This window comes from Anolis carolinensis, chromosome 6 (assembly GCF_035594765.1).
Source record: "Anolis carolinensis isolate JA03-04 chromosome 6, rAnoCar3.1.pri, whole genome shotgun sequence".
Taxonomy (NCBI): domain Eukaryota; kingdom Metazoa; phylum Chordata; class Lepidosauria; order Squamata; family Dactyloidae; genus Anolis; species Anolis carolinensis.
In genome coordinates this window covers 101,674,944-101,697,193 of record NC_085846.1, presented here as the reverse complement: position 1 = coordinate 101,697,193, position 22,250 = coordinate 101,674,944, and the positions used below count along the sequence as shown (strand labels likewise).

Sequence of the window (22,250 nt, the reverse complement as noted above, 5' to 3'; positions counted from 1 at the left end):
AAATTATTGCATTTAATTTCAGAAACCAAAAAGGACATCCTGGTATTCTTTTTCTGCCTGAATGGAGACGTTTCCTACTAATAATTTCCTATATAAGATTTAACAGCTTACTAGCTTTTATCAATTTATGAGGAAGGGGGGAAGAGAGAGAAAATCACTCCCATCAGTATTGACCTCGTATAAAATCCACATTATGTGTTACTTTACATCCTGTCCATAGATGAACTGCCCAAGAATGTTACGGTGCAGAAAGAAACTGTTCTTTAACTTTTAACACAGTTCTTTAGCATACCAACCTTTGCTTTTTCTATGACATTTGCAAACTCCCCTACCCACAGGAAGCAGTAATGGGGAGTGAGTAACAGGAAACAGTCACCACTGTTAAGCGATGTTGCCCTTGGTTCGACTAATCTTGTTTGAACATGTCTTCTTCCTGCACACAGAGAGAAAAACACAGGCTGATGAAATTCCTTGAAAAAAGTACTGGAGCCAATGTCCAGGCTCAATTATTTTTTTTTTAAAGTAACTCCTGTCTGAGATAAATAATACTCAGTTTCTCACAATGTCATTCTATGCAAGAGATGGCTTAAGGCAATGGTTCTCAACCTGTGAGTCCCCAATGTTTTGGCCTTCAACTTCTAGAAATCCTAACAGCTGGTAAACTGGCTGGGAATTCTGGGAGTTGTAGGCCAAAACACCTGAGGATTCACAGGTTGAGAACCACTGGCTTAAGGAGTATCAGAGGGTTCATAATATGCTTGTCAGATGGAACAATTCCGCTATTATGATGAAATATTCCCATGATCAGCTCCTCCCAGTCATTTCCTTAGTTTAGGAAAAAATAATCACAGAGGAAACACAATAGAGTCTTATAAAACTATGTATGATGTGGGCGGAGTCTAGCTAACAGAGGGGGATTCAGGAGAGAAAAAAGAAAATATTTTTCTACATTCAAATACATATTCAAGAGGATTCAGGCCATAGCAGGCATGGGCAAACTTTGGCTCTCCAGGTGTTTTGGACTTCAACTCCCACAATTCCTAACAGCTGTTAGGAATTGTGGGAGTTGAAATCCAAAACACCAGGAGGGCCGAAGTTCGCCCATGCCTACTGTGCAATGAAAGCTTTAAGAAATAACAAAAAACTGAGTTGCTGTGGTTTTTCCGGGCTGTATGGCCATGTTCCAGAAGCATTATCTCCTGACGTTTCACAGGCATCCTCAGAGGTTGTGAGGTCTGTTGGAAACTAGACAGTAAATAAGGGACAACACTCAGAAGACAAGGGAATTCCAGACAAGAAACAATCAGGTCCAGCTAACACCTCCCAACAAAGAATGCCCCCAGGCAGGAAGCAGCCAGGCTTTGAAGCTGCAAGGCTATTTAATGCTAATCAAGCTGGCCAATTGCAACATTCACACTTGCCTTGAACAGCCAAAAGTTCTTTCTCCCACCCTGGACATTGCACAGATATAAAAACACCACGTGCCTAGTTTCCAACAGACCTCACAACCTCTGAAGATGTCTGCCATAAATGTGGGCAAAATGTCAGGAGAGAATGCTTCTGGAACATGGCCATACAGTCTGGAAAATTCACAGCAACCCAGTGATTACCTTAGACAATAATATAATACTGTTATAGCCATGGTCAGTTAGGGAGTATCTCCCATTACACAGATGCAGTTTTACTTGCAATGAAGCAGCAAGACAGGAAAGTCTGCTTTCCTCCTCTGCCACCTTTGGCATGGTCTCGCTTTTTTCAATACTTTGCATTTCAGATTACTCTTTTAAAAAGCAGTACACAAGAGCTCTTCCACGTACCTTTGATCTGCAAAAGCATCAGCTTCTTATATGGCACAGCACTGTTGTTTGAATTCTGTTCTGTTAGATTGACACTACGCAGGCTAACACTGCTGAAGTTCTCCTTACTCGCTAAGCCAGCAAGTGCTACTTCTGAGAAATTTGAGTTTGCAGACACTTAAGACACATGAAGTTGAAAAGAAAAGGACAGAAAAGAAACAAAAAGCAAGAAAAAGAAAAGAAAAGACAGCCAGACACAAAAAACAACAAAGAAACTACATTATGTTTCATTTCCATATTTTATTTAGTTGGGTTTTTTTTCATGCATGGCTCAATTCCCGCTTTTTTTGTTTGTTTATTTTGATGCAGATGCTGCTGAAAGAGACAACACAAAAACAGGTTGAGCTCAAATTACTCGCTAATCTGAGAACCTTACATTTCCAGGAGGAAGGTTTCAAGACTATGGTGAAAAAATTGAACTATTCAACACTCAAATTTCTTATTCACATTAGTGCAGCAAGTATAAATGTAGGCAATAATTATTTTAGAGGGTTTTTTGTGTGTTTTCCTGTACAATTGTTGTTTTGTTGTTACATGGGATTCAAATCTGTTAGCAGCTGGTCAGAAAACAAGGGATTTCATTCCTACTCTTCAAGTCAACCATAACAATACAGTGATGGCTTGTGGTTGCTAGATCCATAGGGATCATCCATCTATTCCTGATTTTAGGCTGGATCTGCATTGTGCTATATCCCATGACCTGATCCCAGATTATCTGCTTTGAACTGAATTATATGAGTCTACACTGCCAGATAATCTGGTATCAGAATCTAGGATACAGGACAATGTAGATCCAGCCTTAGTCTAAACTTGAAGGGAACCAATTCTAGATGTCAAACTTATTTTGGATGATAGGTTTTGGCACTTTGAATAGCTCTTTTACAGCACAGATGAACATCCAGAGCAAACTCATTACCCCACTAACAACAAAATCATTAGTAGGAATATTAAGGAAGTGCTTTTTGTTGTCTATCCTGTAGCTGTCATATCAATGGTGATGGGTGAAAAGCTCTTACCTTTGGCTGCATCATTCTGTGCATTATTTAGAAAATCTGGTTCGTAGTCTACATGAACTACTTGATTAAATAAATTAAGAAACCTTTCTTAGCCTGATTGTATTGCCCATCCCGAAAACTGCTAAGCGAAGTTCCCCGTTACATTGGATCCTGAAAACTAAACTGTAGTTTCATCTCGGCCCCCTGAGCAGGTTATGAACGTCACAGCTGGGGTTGTTATGCTTGAACGGACATACTATTTGCAATAACACTCTTATTTCCCGAAAGTAAACCATACATCTTGATAATATTGTCTTGCGAGCAGCAATAGTCAGCCCTGGGACCTCAAACTTACTTTTTTCCACTTTCATTCGTTTTGACTCCATAAAGGCCACATTGAGCCTTTGCTCCGTATACTCATGAAGGATGTCCTCCCTTGCTGCAAGCATTTTTAAAGGGTTCCTGGAAGCCTGGGCTCTGCGCATGGGCCTGACTGCACGCTTGTGCTCTGCTACTGAGGAAATTAACCTGAGAAGCAAGAAATGTCCACATGTTAATCTTAACTTTATCATTATACCACGAAAGATTAACTACATGCAGTGTTTTTCAAGGATATACCATGCAACCAGCCTTTAAATCTGAATGAACGAACCAAGATGTCTGCTTCCGCCCAAGGGCTTTCTTTCAACCCACTGATGTGCTAAATGTTTATTATTACAGTGACAATAGCCTTTTTAATGAAAATATTTCAGTTCCTAGTCATATTTAATATCAGAACATAATATCATTATGTGAGATTGTTGTATTTTAGTAAAATCATTCATTAGCATTATATTTTTTGCAGTGGGAGAGTATGAAGAATGTAACTTTTACTTTTAAAGTACAGTATTCCCTCACTACTTTGTCATTCACTTTTTGCAGATTTGCTGTTTTGCGGTTTTTCAATAAACTCTAAAAGACTATTATAAATTATAAAAAATTGCAATTTACAGCCTAAGGAAGGGAGGAAGGAGAAGCCAAAGGGAGAGAATAGGAGTCCAAGCGGCAACGGGAGGAGAAGGAGGTGATTTATCAACACACAATTGGTTGATAAAGACTTAAAATAGTGTATAACTACTAAAATAATGTATAAATATTAAAATAAATATAGTGTCCCTACTTCGTGGATTTTCACTTATTGCGGGTGGTCCTGGAACCTAACCCCAGCGATAAGTGAGGGAACACTGTATGGCTGACTCAAGAAGCATTGGATTTTGCTTTGGTGCCCTTGAAGAGCTGGATCACCCAAGGATATGTCACCATAGATAGTCAAGTCTGCACTTCAGTGCTCTGCTAAATGCTTCCCGCATCCCGGAGAACAGAGACAAAATTGCAAAGTGATGACGGAAGAAATGAATTTATCAAGCAGCTACAGAACTAGCTTCTCCACGCAACTCCTTGGAAGAAGGGTACCAATGAGGTAAACATGTAATGATAACTCATTTGTATTAGTACTGGGTTTGCTATTATTACTAATATTACTGTATGTATTTCTTTAGTCTTCAAGTGTTAGGATTCTAGCATTCTACCTTCTAGGCATGAAGACAGATAAGCCTTCTATCATTTGGACAGAAAACACAGTTACTACACTATGTAACACGATTTTTGTTCCTGAGTTAAATGACATTTCCTAATTAGTTCTATCATAAAAAGATGGGGAAAGTTTATTAAACTGCAAAAACTTTGTTTTTGTGGGACATCTTACAGCACAATTTGCTAGTTTTTCAATGAATATCTCCTAGAGTCTCAACAAATTCAACATAGTGTTTGGTAGCCACAGAAACGAAGTTTCTAAGGCAGAACAACTACTTTCAAAGCAAGTACCACACAATTAAACAGGAAATAACACTTTCAAACCAGGAACAATTTTTTTTACAAATTTTGTTACATAGTGCTATTTAACTACAGTAACACAGAAGGAAACAACTAGTGATTAACCTTTCTACCTTACTGAGCCTATTTAATCTTATGCTGATGCTATGGCACCAGGACAAAGAAACTTTTTTCACATGTATTGCAGTCACCTCTGCCACCTGAAAATACACCTGGAGTGTTTCCTATCCGTGTGATTTTGGGGGTGCATGGTGGTGGTAGGGCATGCAATGTGGAGAAGGGGCTATCCCCACCTGATTCTAACTCTAATCAGCAGATATTCTGCATTACATGTAGGCCAAAGTCTCCAGGAGACTTGTGGTGGAATAATGCTTCAGAGAGGGGAAAGAAAGGACTATCTCAAATGTCATAAGGCATCTGCTACAGACTCCAATACAGTATTGTGAAAAGGTATGAAAATGAAAGTGCTCACTTTGGTGCATCAGGATCAAATATGGCATCAAAGTCCTCATCTAACTCCAAAGGCAACGAAGAGGTGGGGTAATTCACACGGTAAAATTTGGAGAACGTTTCATCATCATCCAACTTCATGACTTCTTTTACAGATTTTGCTGTGACTGTCAGAACAGTTTCTTGCATTCCACCAACTACAAGAAGGGTGAAAAAAGAGGAAGGAAGGGGAAAAAAGAAGCACTTTTAAGACTAACTGGTTTATATTTTAGCATGAGCTTTCATGAATTTAAACCCAAATCAATGAAATTGTTTCAATTCTAGAACTGAACAGCATTTTGTTAGTGAGTGTTGCATTATAGGTATATAATTCATAAACTGTAATCAGTAAAACAAAACTTAATAGCTGAAATACAGTAGAGTCTCACTAATCCAACATAAACGGGCCGGCAGAATGTTGGATAAGCGAAAATGTTGGATAATAAGGCGGGATTAAGGAAAAGCCTATTAAATGTCAAATTACATTATGATTTTACAAATTAAGTACCAAAACCATGTTTTACAACAAATCGACAGAAAAAGCAGTCCAAAACACGGTAACGTTATGTAGTATTTACTTTGTTTATGAATTTAGCACCGAAACATTGCAATATATTGAAAACATTGACTACAAAAACATTGCCTACTAACAAATTGACTACAAATAAAGATAGAGTTGCATAAAATGAATTTACAGTAGCAACATTGTTGCAAATTAAATCCATAAAAAGTTCAATCTTTGCTGCCTAGTGAAACAGCTGTGGATTGGGGCGGGAGGCAAATTGCATTGGATAACCCAGAACGTTGGATAAGCGATTGTTGGATAAGTGAGACTCTACTGTAGTAATAAAAGCAGAAGTAGAAATGGACTACATTACATACCTTTGCTATTCAGCCTTCCCAAGAAAGTCTCCAGTTTGTCCAGCTTCATGTCTGATTCTAACTGCATATCTGGCCTAGCTTCAATTTCTAAACAAAATAAGAATGAAAGCTCTCATTCAGATTCAAATAAGAGGGAGAAAAGTAATTTTTCTCACCTGGCAGTACACAATTCTTAATGGCTTACCTTCCAGGGGCTTTGAAATCGGTGTTGTTGATTTCAATCTGTTGCAGAAAGGGGATGCCACTGGCGTGATGGCAGTAGGTGAGGCTAAGCCTACAAAAAATTGCAGTTTCACATTAGACAATGCATTTTTCAACTACTAGAATATTGGCATGTTTAAACATTTCACCTAGAAAATCCCTCCCTCTCATTATAAAAAAATGAACTACTTCATTTAGGACTCTGCTTCATAGAGATGGTAACATTAAGGGGAATTGGAAAGGAGGAAGACCGCATTCCAAGTGAACAGATTCAGAGAAGCAACAGCCATGAGTCTGCAAGACCCGAGCAGGACTGCTTAGGATAGGTCAACTTGGAGGTTTCTCATCCATAGAGTGGCCATAAGTTGGTCAACCTGAAGGAGGTTAACAACTGCAGCAATGGAGCATTTCAGGCAATTACAAATAAAAAACAAGCCCATATTTTGCAGGAGGTTAAGAAACCTGACTTGTCCTCTTCCTCTGTTTATTTTGCACTTGCCAAAGATCCTTAAGTGAAATAACTACATTGAAGCTGAAGTTTCTAGTCTTGTCTTCTTTCTTGTAGGTTAGGAAACCTGCTTGGCTTTTCCACAGATGGATGAAAGAGATGGTTGAGTGGAGATGGGAGGTTACTGCTATTGAGTCTCACTATCATCAGTGCATGAAAAAAATATATTTTATTGAGTTGGAGTTCCAGAATCTTCCAAGCAGTGCTATGATTGGAAGATCCTGGGAGCTATGGTCTATGCCCTAGAATTACCAGCACTCTGTCCAGACAGTTTAGTGGAGAAGATCAATGGTAGCTGACATCTGTACAGATGGAAACAGATTAAAGCATTTCCTAAAGCTAGCAAGATGCACATTAGTTTAATACCCAAATAAGATGCAATCAGAATACAGGTTGATTGCTCAGATCTAACATACACTGACATTATTTTCTATTTACAAGGCAATCCCGTTGTGTACATGGAGAAGCTAAACACACTGCCAGCTTCAGAATACAAACAGTTTGCTACTGCTGTTGCTGAATTGTCCTCCTGAGCTTTTAGTATAATTGGAATGGCTCAACAACAAAGAATGGAGGAGGAAATGAAAACGAGCAGCTTCCATAGATTAAAGTAACTGAATGTTTCTCAGCAAGTCCTGCCATGCTTGCTTTGTTCCAGCACGAAAAACTAATAAAAAGTCAGGTAAAGGATGGATAATTTACTGACCCTTCTTTACCATTCTGCCGGCCACAGTGAACTGCGTGGAGTCATTTGCTGCTCCTTTACCCTTGGCCTTCCAAGCTTCTTCCCGAACACTGATCAGTTGCTTCCTTTCTTCAATCGTCATTTGATTTTCACCACCATCTGATGCCCGCTGCTTTTCCAAAGAGAAAGAAATGGCAGTGAACAGCCAGTCTGAGCATGCAAAAAATAGGAGGCACAACAAACCAAGCCAACAATGGGCATCCTGCATCCTCTAAATGCATTATATCTTCCAATCTCTCTATTTTACTTTTGTTGCTTACAAGAATGATAATTTAAGATAGCATTTTACCTATGATGCATCTTTGTTCTTTCGGTTCCCGATTAGTCTTCTGCCTGTCCTACTTTTCCATCTGCTTTAAAAATGTCCTAGTTTCCAGTGCTCCTCTTCCTCCTCAGCTTACTTCAATAGCTACAAACTGAGTTTAAACTACAAAAGTAGTTTGCAGTCAACTTGGTGGGGAAGTGAAATCTTAGCCACACTTCTTTTCTTCTTCATTAATGACTTTTGGCCTCTTGACCACACGCTGATGGTGCTTGGCCACACACCTCCTCCTTTATGTTTGCAAATTGTTGTGGAGTTACTTAATGCAACGTTTTGTAATACTTTGTTGGCGGTACAACATTGCAGGTATTATGTTATAGTACTTTGTTGCTAATTTGGATATTTCCTTCATATGTTTCCAATATAAAGGAATTCTCAGTGAACACTGCTGATGGAAAGAAAAAAAAACTAGACCTATGTGTTTTTAAACTCTAAAATATTCCCAGGAAATGCAAAATCTATGCCACGTAGACATATTAAATACTTTTTAAAATAGGTGATTATTAGTCTGTGGACTCAATCTCACTATTAAAGCTCTTGGATAGAATGGATAGAGATGCAAAGTACTTATGATGTTGGTCCATTTAGATATAACACTGTTAAATAGCAAGGAATAAATGTAAAATGAGAGGTGTTTCACTTCCAGCCTGTTTTTTTTAAAGTACTAGACATTTGCTCTTACAACTATTTTAATGGATGGCTTGAAGGAATCTCAGAAAATATTAGTGTATGAATATATCACTAATGAAGTCTAGAGGAAAAGTAACTGCCAAGGAGATATGCTTGCCATTGCGAGAAGAGCAAATTTCTAAGAGCCTCTGTAAATATCAAATATTAAGTACATTTTTATAACTAGGCCAGTAAAAATGGCTATGGACTATTTAGAATTTAGAATATGGCATGCCTATAATAGGCATGGTTATAAAGATCTCAGGCAAACTTCAGAATTAATTTTCACTTACACAAACCACAATAGCACAATATATCACACAACCATACAGGTTGACATGTATCATGAAATAATCTAGTATATTTTGCCTCCAGGCCATGTCATACACACACTTGTTATTGTCAAAACTGTCATTATTTGACTATGCCTCTTATTCAATCAATTCCTTGGAAGGGATGAGGAATGAGTTTTATTTCTGCATTTCAAAGAAACACTGCTAGACTGGTTCACCACCAGAAGAATCCAGCAATGAATCTCAGATTCAGAACTGAAGCAAACGGTGGAAAACAGCTAAAGAAGGCAACCCAATCAAATGGTATTTGTTTTAAGTTTTGTAAGCCATAAATAAATAAAAAAGGTAGTGGTGGTGGTGGTGATCACCAGGGAACAAAGTGAACCAGCATGGCCCACTTAATTTCTAAATTTATAAAGTGTGATGACAAGATTGCATACCTGAGTTACAGAGCAAAAGGACAAAGAGAGAACTTGAAAGAAGGTAGAACAGTGCATGCAAAGTTAATGGAAAGATACGGAACAAAAGTGAGAATATGTGTATGCCTGCTTGCAATGACACTTTCAATATACATATACTTCTTATAAGGTAGCATTTGCATACAATTAGAGAGTTCGCTACATGCCACTTTTCTGCATGATGACAAATCTCCTACATACAGTTGTCAGTGAAATTCACTGTTTTGGCAATGAGTTTCAAAGCTGAGTTTCATCTAATTCCTTGCTAAACTAAAAAAACAGGCAGATCATTTCACCTTCCATCTCCAGGGGTGACGCTCAAAGGCCAAAGGGCTTGGCTTTCTCAAACTAGAATTACTGACCTTAAGGAAAAAGAAATGGAAGTATCAGAAAGAGAGGTAAGGCAGAGGAGCAGGAAGAGATCAGAAATAAGGAAGCAATCATCTCTCCACTTCCAGCTGAATAAGCAAAATAAAAGAAGACGAGTCTGGACTTAGAACATCAGGAGTGGATGCGAAATAGCCTTCTTAACATACTGCTACTCCCGCTCCCAAAACAGTGAAAAATATAGCCTGTGATCTGCAGACACTGGTGTAAAAATCTTTTTCAGCAGTAAGATCTCTATTCTAAATGTGCCATTTCCCTTGGATCTACTTGTTCAAGACTCAGAGAACAGGGTACCTTAAGGCCATATGTTTAACCTAGGAATCTGTTGCCCGCTTTTGGTCTAAAATTATTTAGCTGCTTGTGATTTCCTTTATTTCATCACTTTTAAACTTATTTATTATGCAATGCTTTTGACACAAAATAAATAACCTAGGAATCTGAACTCAATACTCAGTTTTATCACCCAAAACACTTTCCCATCTGTTTGTCCTTCCTGCTCCCAACTCCACTGCCAACAATCTTTCAGCAACATAATTTAGGTTGCATGTTTGTCATTAGTAAAAAACAAAAAAAAAAAACAACTTGCTGATCTTTTGTAAATCACCCAGAGGTATATCACTACCTTCTATGTACAGTGGAGCAGTCCATTAGCACTAGAGGAAGAAATGGAAAACATCTGCATCTGTTGAGGGATCAACACCATATCTCTCAACTGTTTCTTTTAAGGCTGGTCATTATAAGATCTTCGGAATCTTAAGAATTGCTGTTTTCTTGTTTTCCCTTCCTTTTCTTTTTAATTCAAATGTTTTGGACTGTCAGTCTGAAGACAAGAATTATTTGTTGTTACCTGTCATCAAGTCAAGTTTGATGTATGAATGAGAGACCTCCAAGACACAATGACACCAACAGTCCTGATCAGGTACAGCAAACAGAGGGCCGTTGTAGCTTCCCTGACTGTGCCTGTCCATCTGCAATGTGGTCTTCCTTTTTTCCTACTGTATCTCACTTCACCAAGCATGTCTTTTCTAATGTGCCATGTCATTTTATAATATGGCCAAAGTATGATCATCTCCGTTTTGTGATTCTGGCTTTTAGGGATAATTCACCAAGGATTACATTGCCTCAGACAATTTAAAGAAGAGAATAAAGACATTTGAAATAGTTCAAAATGTCTCATATCTTGGTTCAATCATTAATCAGAGAGGAGGAGATGGCATTCAGGAAATGAGAAGACTAGGACTAGGAAAGGCAGCTATGACGGAATTAGACAAGATCCCGAAGTGTAATATAACCAAATGCGAAAGTTAAGATGTCCCATGTCATTGTACTCCTCATTTCTATGTATAGTTATGAAAGCTGGACACACATATGGGTTCTACAGCAATTCAAGCCTGATCTCTTCCTGAAAGTCAAGATGGACATATCATGAGATGACACGACTCACCAGAAAAGATGAAAATATGTGGTAAAGTGGAGGGCAGTAGGAAGAGGAAGATCTCATTACAGATGATAGGCTAAATCTAGGAAACCACGGCCCTGAGTCTGCAAGGTCTGAGAAGGGTTGTTGAGGACAGGGTGACTTAGAGGTCTCCCATTCATAAGTCAAAACTGACTTATTTAACAACAAATCAAAATGAAGTTAACAACAAATCATCTGAAAAGTGGGGTAAAATTCTTGAAATAAGGAAATCACATGTACATTCCATTGACTTTTTCCTCCTTGCCCCCAGTGTCATAAAAGGATGGGGAAAAGACAGGAAGATAAACCAATTGGTACATAGCAAAAATCGAATCACTACAAATACACCTGTGCAAATAGGTACCCCTTTCTTTAAACTAACAACAGAAAGCACCCAAACCAGCTCAGCATACAGAGGTTTCTTTTGAAACCCGGTTGTTTCTTCCATTAGCAGAGTTAAGAAGCAGCTTCAGGTAATAACAACATTCTAGGTCTGTTCCAGAGAAGACATTACTAATTCCAAGTAATATATTACAATGTAATGTGTTACTTCCAAGCTTTAGGACTTGTCAACTCTTACCCCTTTTATTGATTTTTTTTTTACAAAAGCCACCATGAATGCCTTTAAAAATATATCATTTGTGTGTTAACAGTAAACAAACAGAAATGACGAATGTAGGTGGAATCAGCCATTTTAAAATTAAATAATAATAATATCTGGAACTGAGAATTAGTTAGGTTGAATAATCCAGGTGATATATGTATAAGGGAGCATGCTAGTTGCACATTACAGACTGTTGATTTCTATCTTCAGTGTACGAAAACACAGAACATGAGCTCCCCTCCCAGAGAGGGTGAGTATCTACTTCACCCAGTAAAATACAATAGGTGTGGTATGAGCATTTGAATGTGCATAATACAGATTTGTAGCATACTGCAATTCACAACTGGAAAATGAATCTGAATGATACTCCTGAAAACTACCTTAAATCTCAGACATGAGCAGGTTGTATATAGTCGAACTTTTGTTTTTCCCCTATGTCATAGAGAAACACTTAGCAGCCAAAAATGTTTTAATAGATACATAATGGCATGCCACATTTCTGTATTACTGATTTCCTACTATATATTAGAGAGATGGAAAGACAGAAGTACAAGGGGATGGAACTGGAAAATATATATCCTCCACATTAACAAATGCTCAACAAATCATTGCAGGAACTGTTTGGAGTGTGCAAGATTTGCTCACCTGAACATTAGGTACAAAGGGATGAAGTTTATGGGCAGCAGGTAGAGCAGGTGGATAAGTAGAAGCATAGACAGGTTCCTAGATATTGGGGGAGAAGCATACGGGATTGTTAGAAAGATGTGGAGATGATGTGCCAAATAGCAAGAAAGTAGGGGAAAACTCTTAATTTTAAGTAAACTGTGATAGTTTTTATGACAACACTTCCAATCTTCTCCCTACAGAAAATGTGCTATAATCAGAAAAACACAAAAGAAATATAGTATGTTTACTGGAGCCACTCCCATGCAACACTTAAAAAGAGTTAGTGATAAGAAAGTGCTCTGAACGAAGGCAAGCAAGCATTGTGAAGACCACATTCAACAAGAAGACCCATTAGCCACCACAGCAATGCTTTCACCTGGTAATGTATTTTATTCCTTACTAGACCAAAGAACCGCCTGTAATCTTAAAAAATAACATACTTTTTTGGTCCACATCTACCAGAATCCCTGCAGCCAGTGGTTGTGCTGGCTGTGGGGGGCATTGCTAGGAGTTGTAGACCCTGAAAGTACTATTTGCAAACTATTCAAAACCACCTTTAAAAAAACAAGTTATAGATAGCTGGATGGGAATGCACCTAGGAAACCAAACATGAGACAACTGCTTAAATAGCCTCTATGCATTTCAATAAGGCTTACCCAAAGCAGTTTAGACATGGCATTATCATCTGCAATTCCTCCTTCTTCCTACAGGTTAAAACAAACAGGAAACATTGCGGAGAGTGACAGAAAGTAGTAGCAGCACAAAGTAGCTTGCATTCCAAGTGCCATTGGCCCCAGTCTGATTAAAAGTCTTGGAAGGTGCGCTCCACATAATGAAAGCTTTAAATCCCACAAGCAAAGCAGGTTGCCGTCTAGTGGCTAGATCCATGCTGCATTTGCCAGCCCTGGTTTAAGAATCAGCCCCTTATATAAGAATGGATTCTAGCTCAGGATGTCTCTGCATACAGCCCTAAAGGTAGCATTTTTAGTCTCTGCTACTGTATATTCCCCCTTGGAGTTCCTTGTTAGGATGAAATATATTTCAACCCCCTTCTGCTTGCTTAATATTCTGACAGTATGACCTGGAGTTCACTGAATAATCTGGAACTCCAAACTGACTTAGGAGATTCTCACATCAGACTTTAAACTGTGTTGGAGGCTCCCTAGAAATTAATAAAAACACTCTCTACCACGCAATATCATTTTATTCTTGTCCCAAATCAAGTTTTGTCTCAAATTTGTATTTAATGAAAATGGGTTTCCTCTCTCTTTTAGTTTCTGAATCTGCTTTCATTCAGCTTTACGAAGTGCAATTTATTGTGTAGCAAGACAGATATATTTCACAGTGCTGTAAGAAAAGCTTTCAGGGATTGCACAGCTTTGTACATGTAAACTATTGAAGTTGTACAGTTCTTGTATAAAAAAATTAAGTGGGGGAAATGAATGAAGACAGGTACAGTACGGATTTACTGCACTGCAGTAAAGGCAACACACTCAAAGCATGTTCAAAAAGGAAGCGTGTAGTAAGAAGAGGGACTTGACAGACCTGCTGCCATCTCAGCCAAGACGGGTTTACCAAAAGAGAACACGTTTTTCAAGACACGTTTGATAAAGTCCTAGGAAAGAAGTGTGTGCCTTTCAGTGAAGAGACACTTCACTCAGTGAAATAGATTTGAACTTTTTAATGGTATGATTATGAAAATTGGGGGGCGGAGAGAAAAAGGAATGATGGGGAAGATAATATGAAAACTAACTAGGCCTAGTTTCAGTTTCATTCCTGTTTAAAGACTTAAATATTCCAAATCAAATGCAGAAAGCTAATAAAGCTTATGAGCTCTAGAAGATAATATAAAATGCAATATAAAACTATTATTACTAAAAGCAAAGTAAATTCTGGTCCTGGAATATGCAATCACTATGGCTCACATTTCTGGCAACATGAAGTCAATTCCAGTAAACATATTCCCTTAAAGTATGCAAAACGTGTCATACTATTTCAAAATGGCACAGAAAAACCGTGCAAATATCATTTGTTACACTTTTCATATTTAGGTGTATTTAATTGTAAATTTCATCAGCTTTAAAAATACTTTGTCTTAAACTGTTTATGGAATGTGAAAAAGAAAAGTACAAGGGTTGATGTTTCTTGTTTTTTGATCGAGAGTTAACTTGCCTGAACTAGTCTGAGGTGTTCTTAATTCCTGGAAAATCAAAGATGTTACCGAGAGGCAAAGTAGCTAATGCTCCTCTAAGCGTTTAGACACATTGATGTTACTGCCCCAAAGCACTGCAGATGTGCAATCTTACAGAAGGGTCATTAATATTTAAGAGTGTGACAAATCGCTCCTGCAGGTTACACATGAAAGCACAAGCAAATCAAACCAAGCAAATTCAGCCACAGGCTCCAGCACCACATAACAACATGCAGTGAAGGCGGCTTCTCAACAGCATACATCATTTTCCTGAAAGCAAGATGGCCAGCCTGAGTGTTGTTCTTCTCTGAACAATTGTTCTGAACAATTCCCAACATGAAACATCTGTACATCACAAGGGCAGGATCCAAGATTGAGCTGTCAATGCAGTTTTCATCAGTATTAGAAATAACTGAGTCATTTATACACTATGAAAGTGATGTATTGAATAAAAGCCTTTGAGAAATCGAATGTTCCTGTTTCAAAATTAAGCCAAAATGTTTCCCCACACAAGATGTTTGGGGTAAAACCACATCTTTTGGAATGTTAGACCAGTTAGAAGTGGAATAATTACAGTGAAATGGCATTCCACTTGAAACACCTTGTATGTTATGGCACACTGAGAAGTCCAGAACAGACATCTACTTGATCACACAGGGTTTCCCACTATGGTGAAACAGGTCTGACATGATCTCATAGCATTTGGAGGACCATCTAGTCTGGTAGTTCTCAACCGTTCTCAACCTTCCTAATGCCATGACCCCTTAATACAGTTCCTCGTGTTGTGGCGACCCCCAACCATAAAATTATCTTTGTTGCTACTTCGTTGATACATGATAATCCAACACCAGTCAAAACAGCCTCAACATCTTCCATCACGAGTATAGAATCATGTACAGATATTCTCAATTTGTCCATAATTATTGTCCAGTTCCTCTGAATTAAGCATCTGGAGCAATTGCAGTCTGCAGAGCACCATTCTAAGTACATTTCAGCTAAAGATACCATTTTCCAGCAGCTACACTGAGAAGGAACAGATCTGTTTAAACTTAGAATTTTTAAAAAGAAGACTGAGAAGCAATATGTTCCCAGAAGATCAAGTGATTAAAGCATTTTTGGTTGGCTAATCATGTGTCTTTTAAGTAATCTAATTACTTAATTAAATTCAAACAGATGTTCATATTGCCAGAATACCAGTCCAGCTATCTCCTTGGGATAGTGGAGAAAGGAAAAGGTCAAATTACAGCTTACCCAACAAAAGCTACTGTTGTGTTAGAAAGGATGGGCATCTTTAATATGTACTTTTAATGATACATGGTTATATAAATTAGATCAAGTCAACAGAGCAGCAAAACAAGTCCCATATTTTGAGCCCCAATCAAACAATGCAGTCCAAGGCAATGCTATTCAGAAGATGTTTCTCTGTGACCAGAAAGGTTTCAATGCTCAAGCACAAAAATGTCTTGTGTTAGAAATTCTTGAGGAGTAAAGAGATAAACTCTGCAGCATTTCAAGTTCAAACCTTGATGACTGTGAATGCCATGCTACAAGTGGTGGCTACAATTTCAAAACAGGCACATTTGCAGTACAATTTCAAGCAACTGCAATACTGAAGTGGTTTCAAGTGGAGTACTTTTCCCCCTAAAAGGGCAACTCTACCTTCTTTGTGAACAGCTGCTCCATCTCTTGCAGCGGAGGGCTACGTTCAACAACAGATACCCGGCCAAACTCCTGCTTTTTGTTCAGCCTGTTTTTCCAGTCTTCTTCGCCACTCTTCTTGAGAAGAGCAAGCCTACAAATGAGGAAGCAGAGAGAAAACCAAAACATATCACACTGAATTAGAAAGTATAGAACATTGAATAATGTCTTTCTATACTTTTTTTCAAGGGGCTTTGTGTGTGTGAAGTCACACCACCAAACTGGTTTCAGAGGGCTCAGTGTTGATGCACATGTGTGCAAAAGGTTCTGTCCTTGGCATCACCAGGATGAGTTGGGAATGTGTTTTATCTGAAACTTTGGAAAGCTGTTACAGTTATATTGACAATATTGAGCTACATAGACCATCCAGCTTCCAAGGAGCATACTACTGAATAGCCAAACCTTGGGCCTCTGGTAAATGTCACATTCCAGTAAATAGGGATGTTGTCAAATATAAACAAAGCTTACAGTTTAGATAGATATCGAGTATCATATATACTCATGTAGAAGTCAACCTTACAAATAAGTTGAGGGCAGGTTTTAAGTGCCAAAATAATGGATCATGATATGACCCATGGACCCATTCCTCAGAGAGAGAAAAGCACAAATGCCACTTCTGATATTTCCTACCCAAAAGGGCCAGAATTAGTGGCATGGCAGAGTAGAGAGGATCAGTGCTTCTTTTTTTCTGGTATTGACTAAGCTCTCACCTTTTGTCACTCTACTCAGAGAAGGGAATGGTTTCTTTTTTTGGTAAGAGTTAAGAAATATTAGTTACACTGACCCATGAATGTCGACCCAGATTTTTTAGGTTGTTTTGGCCAAAATGTCCAGACTTTCACATGAGTGTATAAGAGTATGTGAAACACTGCCCTCAAAGAAAATAACATGGAAATTGTAAAAAGGGAATATTCATTTTATGCACTCAAAACCAACAACTGAGCAATCTTGAATCATTCTTTAAAAATTGTGCAGATTTTTTCATTCTACTAGTAAGACACTTTACTTTGTCTAGCAGAGAATGAAACTGTGGATGGAGAAGTCACAGCACCTTTAGTTATAAAACTGAAATTTGAGAGAGATGGGTCAACTAATGCAGAGAAGCCAGACAAAGCCCATAAGCAGCTATTTGTGTTCAGAGAAGCAGTGGTTGCACAAGACGGAGCTGCCTTCAAAGCAGCGGGTGACTTTTGTTGACCAAGGCAAGTGGAGAGAGAGCAAGCTGCAAGAAAGGATAAGTGACCAATGCTCCTGCTGAATGGTGCTGAACAGGAACTGCTAATTGTAATCAGCTGAAGCAACTCATAGGAAGTCAGACCGAGAGGGGACATAGCCTTGTTATTGTTCCTGAAGAAAATGGAAATAGTTTATTGACATTGCATGATGCAGCTAAGGTGACTAGAATTTCCTGTAGGAAGGCCCTAAAGTTGCAAGTGCTTCACCAAACTATATATTCTACAATTCTGTAGTTCAGGATGTTGTCACGCCAGCAAAAGTGCTGTAGTGCAGATGTGTTATTGTGTGCCTTCCAACTAATGGCAGCCACGAGGCAAACCTATTCTGGGGTTTTCTTTGCAATCTTTGTTTAGAGTTTGCCTTACTCTGAAATTGGGAGTATATGGGTTTCCATGGCTGAGCAGGGGTTTGAACCCTGGTCTCCAGAGTCATGGATCTATGCTCAATCCATTACAACATGCTGGTTCTAGGCAGTACAAATATACCAAGCTTTTAAAAAATCCTGTTGTAGAATCACCATGTCTTTCAAATCTAATAAGGTAGATAATTTTAAGTATATTGCTCGGTTCAAGAAACTCTTTGGGGAAAGCAAAGACAAAGAAAAGAACAGAGACACTGGGCAAAGGACAGACAGACAGTGAATCACAGAAAGTATGGAGCAGAGAGCAGCCACCGCCATTTGCCCTCACAGAGCCAAGCCTGAAACCTACACCAGTGATTGTTGCGTGTTTGAAAGGCTTTGAACACTCACCTGTGCCTAATTCAGTAACTGAATTCCATCCTGCTTCCATCCCCTCTTATTCTGTTGCTTTAGAGACTTACACCCATCTCTGTTCTTCTGCTCGATTCCTCCCCCATGAAAAATATCCTACTTCTTGCCCTTTCCCCAATCTAATAGATTTCCTGCAGGTTGTCATTTCTTCCTCCTTTTAGAAAATGCACAGCTTGTTACACTGGAGGAACCAGACACTGGGCTGTTTTACACTATGAAGTTATAGCACTGCGATTCCACTTTACACGCCATGGCTGCATCCAATGTAATCCTAGGTAGGGGCATTTAGGGGCCTTCGCTCCAGTCCCTCACTAAACTGTGCATCCCAGAGTATCAGAGTATACTGTGTAATGGGAAATAGCACCCTATTTAAAGGTCCGGTCAGTCTTCAAAGCTGAATGAATCTGGACCCCATAATTTCCTTTATCGGAAGTACTATGATTTCTGTGCCTTGTTCATGGCAAGCAAAGTTGGAGACTGGTTTTGGGAACCTGTCCTTGGAAGATTTCCTGGAACACCAAAGGTTCTTTCACACTACACAATTATACCACTAAGATCCCACTTTAACTGCTTTCAAATCCTCGGTTTTATAGTTTGAAGAGGCACTACAGCTCTCTGACCGAGAATCCTAAAAATCCCTCCCTAAACTGCAAACCCAAGTGTGACACATAACAAAACCATGGGAATTGAAGTGGTATATTAAATGGTGAGAAAGAAGCTCTGGGATAAGAGTCCTGTATCTGGTGGAATGGCTGGGTTGCACAGGAGCTATGGCTTTTTTTCATTTTGCAGGTTCCTGGTTCCTTTGTTTACAATATAAAGTTGTTAAGTATGTGAAGAAGAAGTGGCCAATTAATATTTCAAGGAAAAGCACTCTGTACTTGCTCAGGTACACATTGGTATCCTGTTTTAAAACTAAGGGGAGGGATCAGAGTGTTGTTTTCCAGCACTATGTTCATCTTATTCTCGCCTATCTATCTCTCTTTCAAGATCTGGCTTTATCCCATACAGTCATTTAGTCACCAAATGTTGCTTGCTCTCACTGAGGCCATGCAGATGTGTTTCCATCCTTTTCTATTCCATTAGTTATTATGCCTCCCACCCCACATGCTAGTTTCCACTTAGGGGTGTGAATATGGGGACCAGCGAATGCCCTGCTGCTTAGCTATTTCCCCTCCCCATCTTTCCAGCCACATCTTCCCTACTCCTAGAATCGACCAGTCTCACCAATCTTTATCAGTAGCCTTTGCACCCATTCTGTCAGAATTCCTGCAAAAATAAATAAATAAACAAAAAATCCCCAAGCTTTAGTCATTTTGAACACAGTAATAGTAAACTATTGGTTACAATAATTAAATATGCACTATTTAAAAGTACATCTTAGTGTGCCTGTTTAGTTTTGTGTCAATCTCTAAGCCCATAGTGGTAATGAAATAATGAAATGTGCAGAATAGCAGCTGAAAATGTGCTCACACACAATACTACGCATAATTACTGGTCTGGGCAAACTGTGTGGCTGAGCCTCAGTTTCTCCTAGCTCTAAAATGGGAATGTGAAGTAGGAAATACAGACTTATATTTCTTCGACTCTAAGATACCCTTTTTCCTCTTATAAACAACTATAAAAATGAAGAACGTCCTAGAATCATATTCTGTTGGTGAGACTAAAATTAGTGTTCATCTTACAAATGAAGTTGCCTTAGAATCAAAGAAATACGGTATTTTTTCTGTCTCTCAAATTGCAAAAAAAATTACAAGAATCGCCTACAATGGAAAGAGTGGTTGAACTGTAATTTAATTACAGTAGAGTCTCACTTATCCAACACTCGCTTATCCAACGTTCTGGATTATCCAACGCATTTTTGTAGTCAATGTTTTCAATACATTATGATATTTTGGTGCTAAATTCATAAATACAATAATTACTACATAGCATTACTGTGTATTGAACTACTCTTTCTGTCAAATTTGTTGTATAACATAATGTTTTGGTGCTTAATTTGTAAAATCATAACCTAATTTGATGTTTAATAGGCTTTTCCATAATCTCTCCTTATTATCCAACATATTCACTTATCCAACATTCTGCTGGCCCGTTTACGTTGGATAAGCGAGACTCTACTGTAACACCATTTCTAATTTTCAAAATATGAGAATTTTGCTCAACATTTTTATACTTTTTGTATTACTACTCCCACAAGGGATTGTGGGAGATTCTGAGTATTTAAAAAAATTAAAAAAGGAAATTTATCCCACTTCTGAATTTGGTTAGCTCTTTTTGTTTAACACAGCCGGAAATGTATGTGTGGCATTAGAATCTTTTATACTGAGCTCATTCCCGTCATTGGGCCTTCCTTTGTTTGAGAGATGAGATTATAGTTAAAATGCAAACATGCGGCCACTGCATTTGAGAAGATATGGTAAATGCAGTGGTGGAATTCACAGGAGAGACAGCACTGGCATATTGGCTCAGGCTGCCAATGATCTTGGGTTGTCCTAACTTGAATGTACTACTGGCGAAGAAGCAATGCTTTAAAAGCAAGAGGAACTGAGAGCTCACCTAACTTTAGCAGAAGAAGATATTTCTCCAGTTCATACATGCATGGAGCACACTTTTAACACCTTTCACTTCTCAAAATAAAATCAGTCTTTCTGCTCAAAAGTTTTGTTTAATTGTCTTGTCTCTTCTGAAATGCTTAGAGCCCCTGCTGAAAATAAGCCTAAGTACATGTAGTGCAGTTTGGGTATATTCTTCTACATATATCTTCATTGCCTTTCTTTGTTACTTGTTTAATCTGCATCCTGTTTTCCTTTCCAAAAAGGATGCCCAAAATGACACGCAACATGACACAAGACATACATCATTGCCAAGACACTTAAACAAAACAATTATGTGACTGTAAAAACATTACAACAGACTAACATTCAGTTCAAGACCTTAGAGAACATTAAAGCAGTTACTAAACATAAATACATACATAATGAAGAGGATGATAAAATCCTATTAAGTATGTACAAATCTACATACTTATACTTTCAGTTCCACTGCCAATGTTTTAAAATCATTCTAACAGGAAGCCCTTCTCTCTAGATCATTTTAACCTATTTTATGTTAGATTATAGATTGTAGATTATTTACATTTTGGGAAATAAACTTGACTTTTGGTTTCAGTTACTCTGTACACATGCAAGGTTAAGGTAAAGATTTCCCCCTGACATTAAGTCTAGTTGTGTCCGACTCTGGGGGTTGGTGTTCATCACCATTTCTAAGCCAGAGTTGTCCCTAGACACCTCCAAGCTCATGTGGCCAGCATGCATGCATGGAGCACCGTTACCTTCCCACTGGAGTGGTACCTATTGATTTACTCACATTTGCATGTTTTCACTTCGCTCCCTGGATTCGAACTGCTGACCTTTTGGTCAGCAAGTCCAGCAGCTCAGCGGTTTAATCAGCTGCACCACCAGGGGCTCCCAACACACGTCAAGAGCAGTGCAAAACTGCTCCAATAGTGCTATCCTAACGGTGAGGTCTGACCATAGTATTTCCTCTACAAATGCCTTAAATTATGCGGAATTGTGCAATTCTCCATCTTCACATGGTAAACCACTGCAAAGGGGAATCCTACTACTGCTGTCTCTGGAGTAGGAAAGTTTGCTTTACTCTCTTTTGTGTATAAACAAACTTACTTCAACAGCCTCTGGGGAAGATTTTTTGTATCTGAGTAACACTACCACCACCATGGTCTCATTTTCTACTTTTCTAGTTCCTCCCTCAGACGGGTGGGTCACATACCACTACACAGAAGATTTTTTGTACTAAGCATATAAAATATTGGCATCTCCTTGGTATTTTGGAAATGACACTGCGGTATTTCTCTAAATTGCCTCTGTGTATGTCTCTGTTCTATGTGTATATGGGCACTGAATGTTTCCCCTATATGTATATAA

The 22,250-nt window shown here is 38.5% G+C and overlaps 1 protein-coding gene across 35 annotated transcripts in view; it reads right to left on the bottom strand.

The window, feature by feature from the left end:
• The window catches only part of svil (supervillin), a 154,935-nt gene that overhangs the window by 17,831 nt on the left and 114,854 nt on the right, over positions 1–22,250 (bottom strand). For 14 of the 35 annotated variants that reach the window (XM_016994262.2, XM_008112362.3, XM_008112347.3 and 11 more), the window contains 12 exons: positions 19,531–19,572; positions 16,257–16,389; positions 13,063–13,110; positions 12,386–12,463; positions 9,587–9,652; positions 7,510–7,660; positions 6,279–6,368; positions 6,095–6,181; positions 5,196–5,370; positions 3,207–3,379; positions 1,818–1,973; positions 297–433 (listed from right to left, as the gene is read on the bottom strand). In XM_016994262.2, coding sequence (XP_016849751.2) covers positions 297–433; positions 1,818–1,973; positions 3,207–3,379; positions 5,196–5,370; positions 6,095–6,181; positions 6,279–6,368; positions 7,510–7,660; positions 9,587–9,652; positions 12,386–12,463; positions 13,063–13,110; positions 16,257–16,389; positions 19,531–19,572 — 1,336 coding nt within the window. The remainder of the gene's footprint in view (positions 1–296; positions 434–1,817; positions 1,974–3,206; positions 3,380–5,195; positions 5,371–6,094; positions 6,182–6,278; positions 6,369–7,509; positions 7,661–9,586; positions 9,653–12,385; positions 12,464–13,062; positions 13,111–16,256; positions 16,390–19,530; positions 19,573–22,250) is intronic. The other 21 variants (XM_062957715.1, XM_062957725.1, XM_062957716.1 and 18 more) reach the window with 18 other exon arrangements.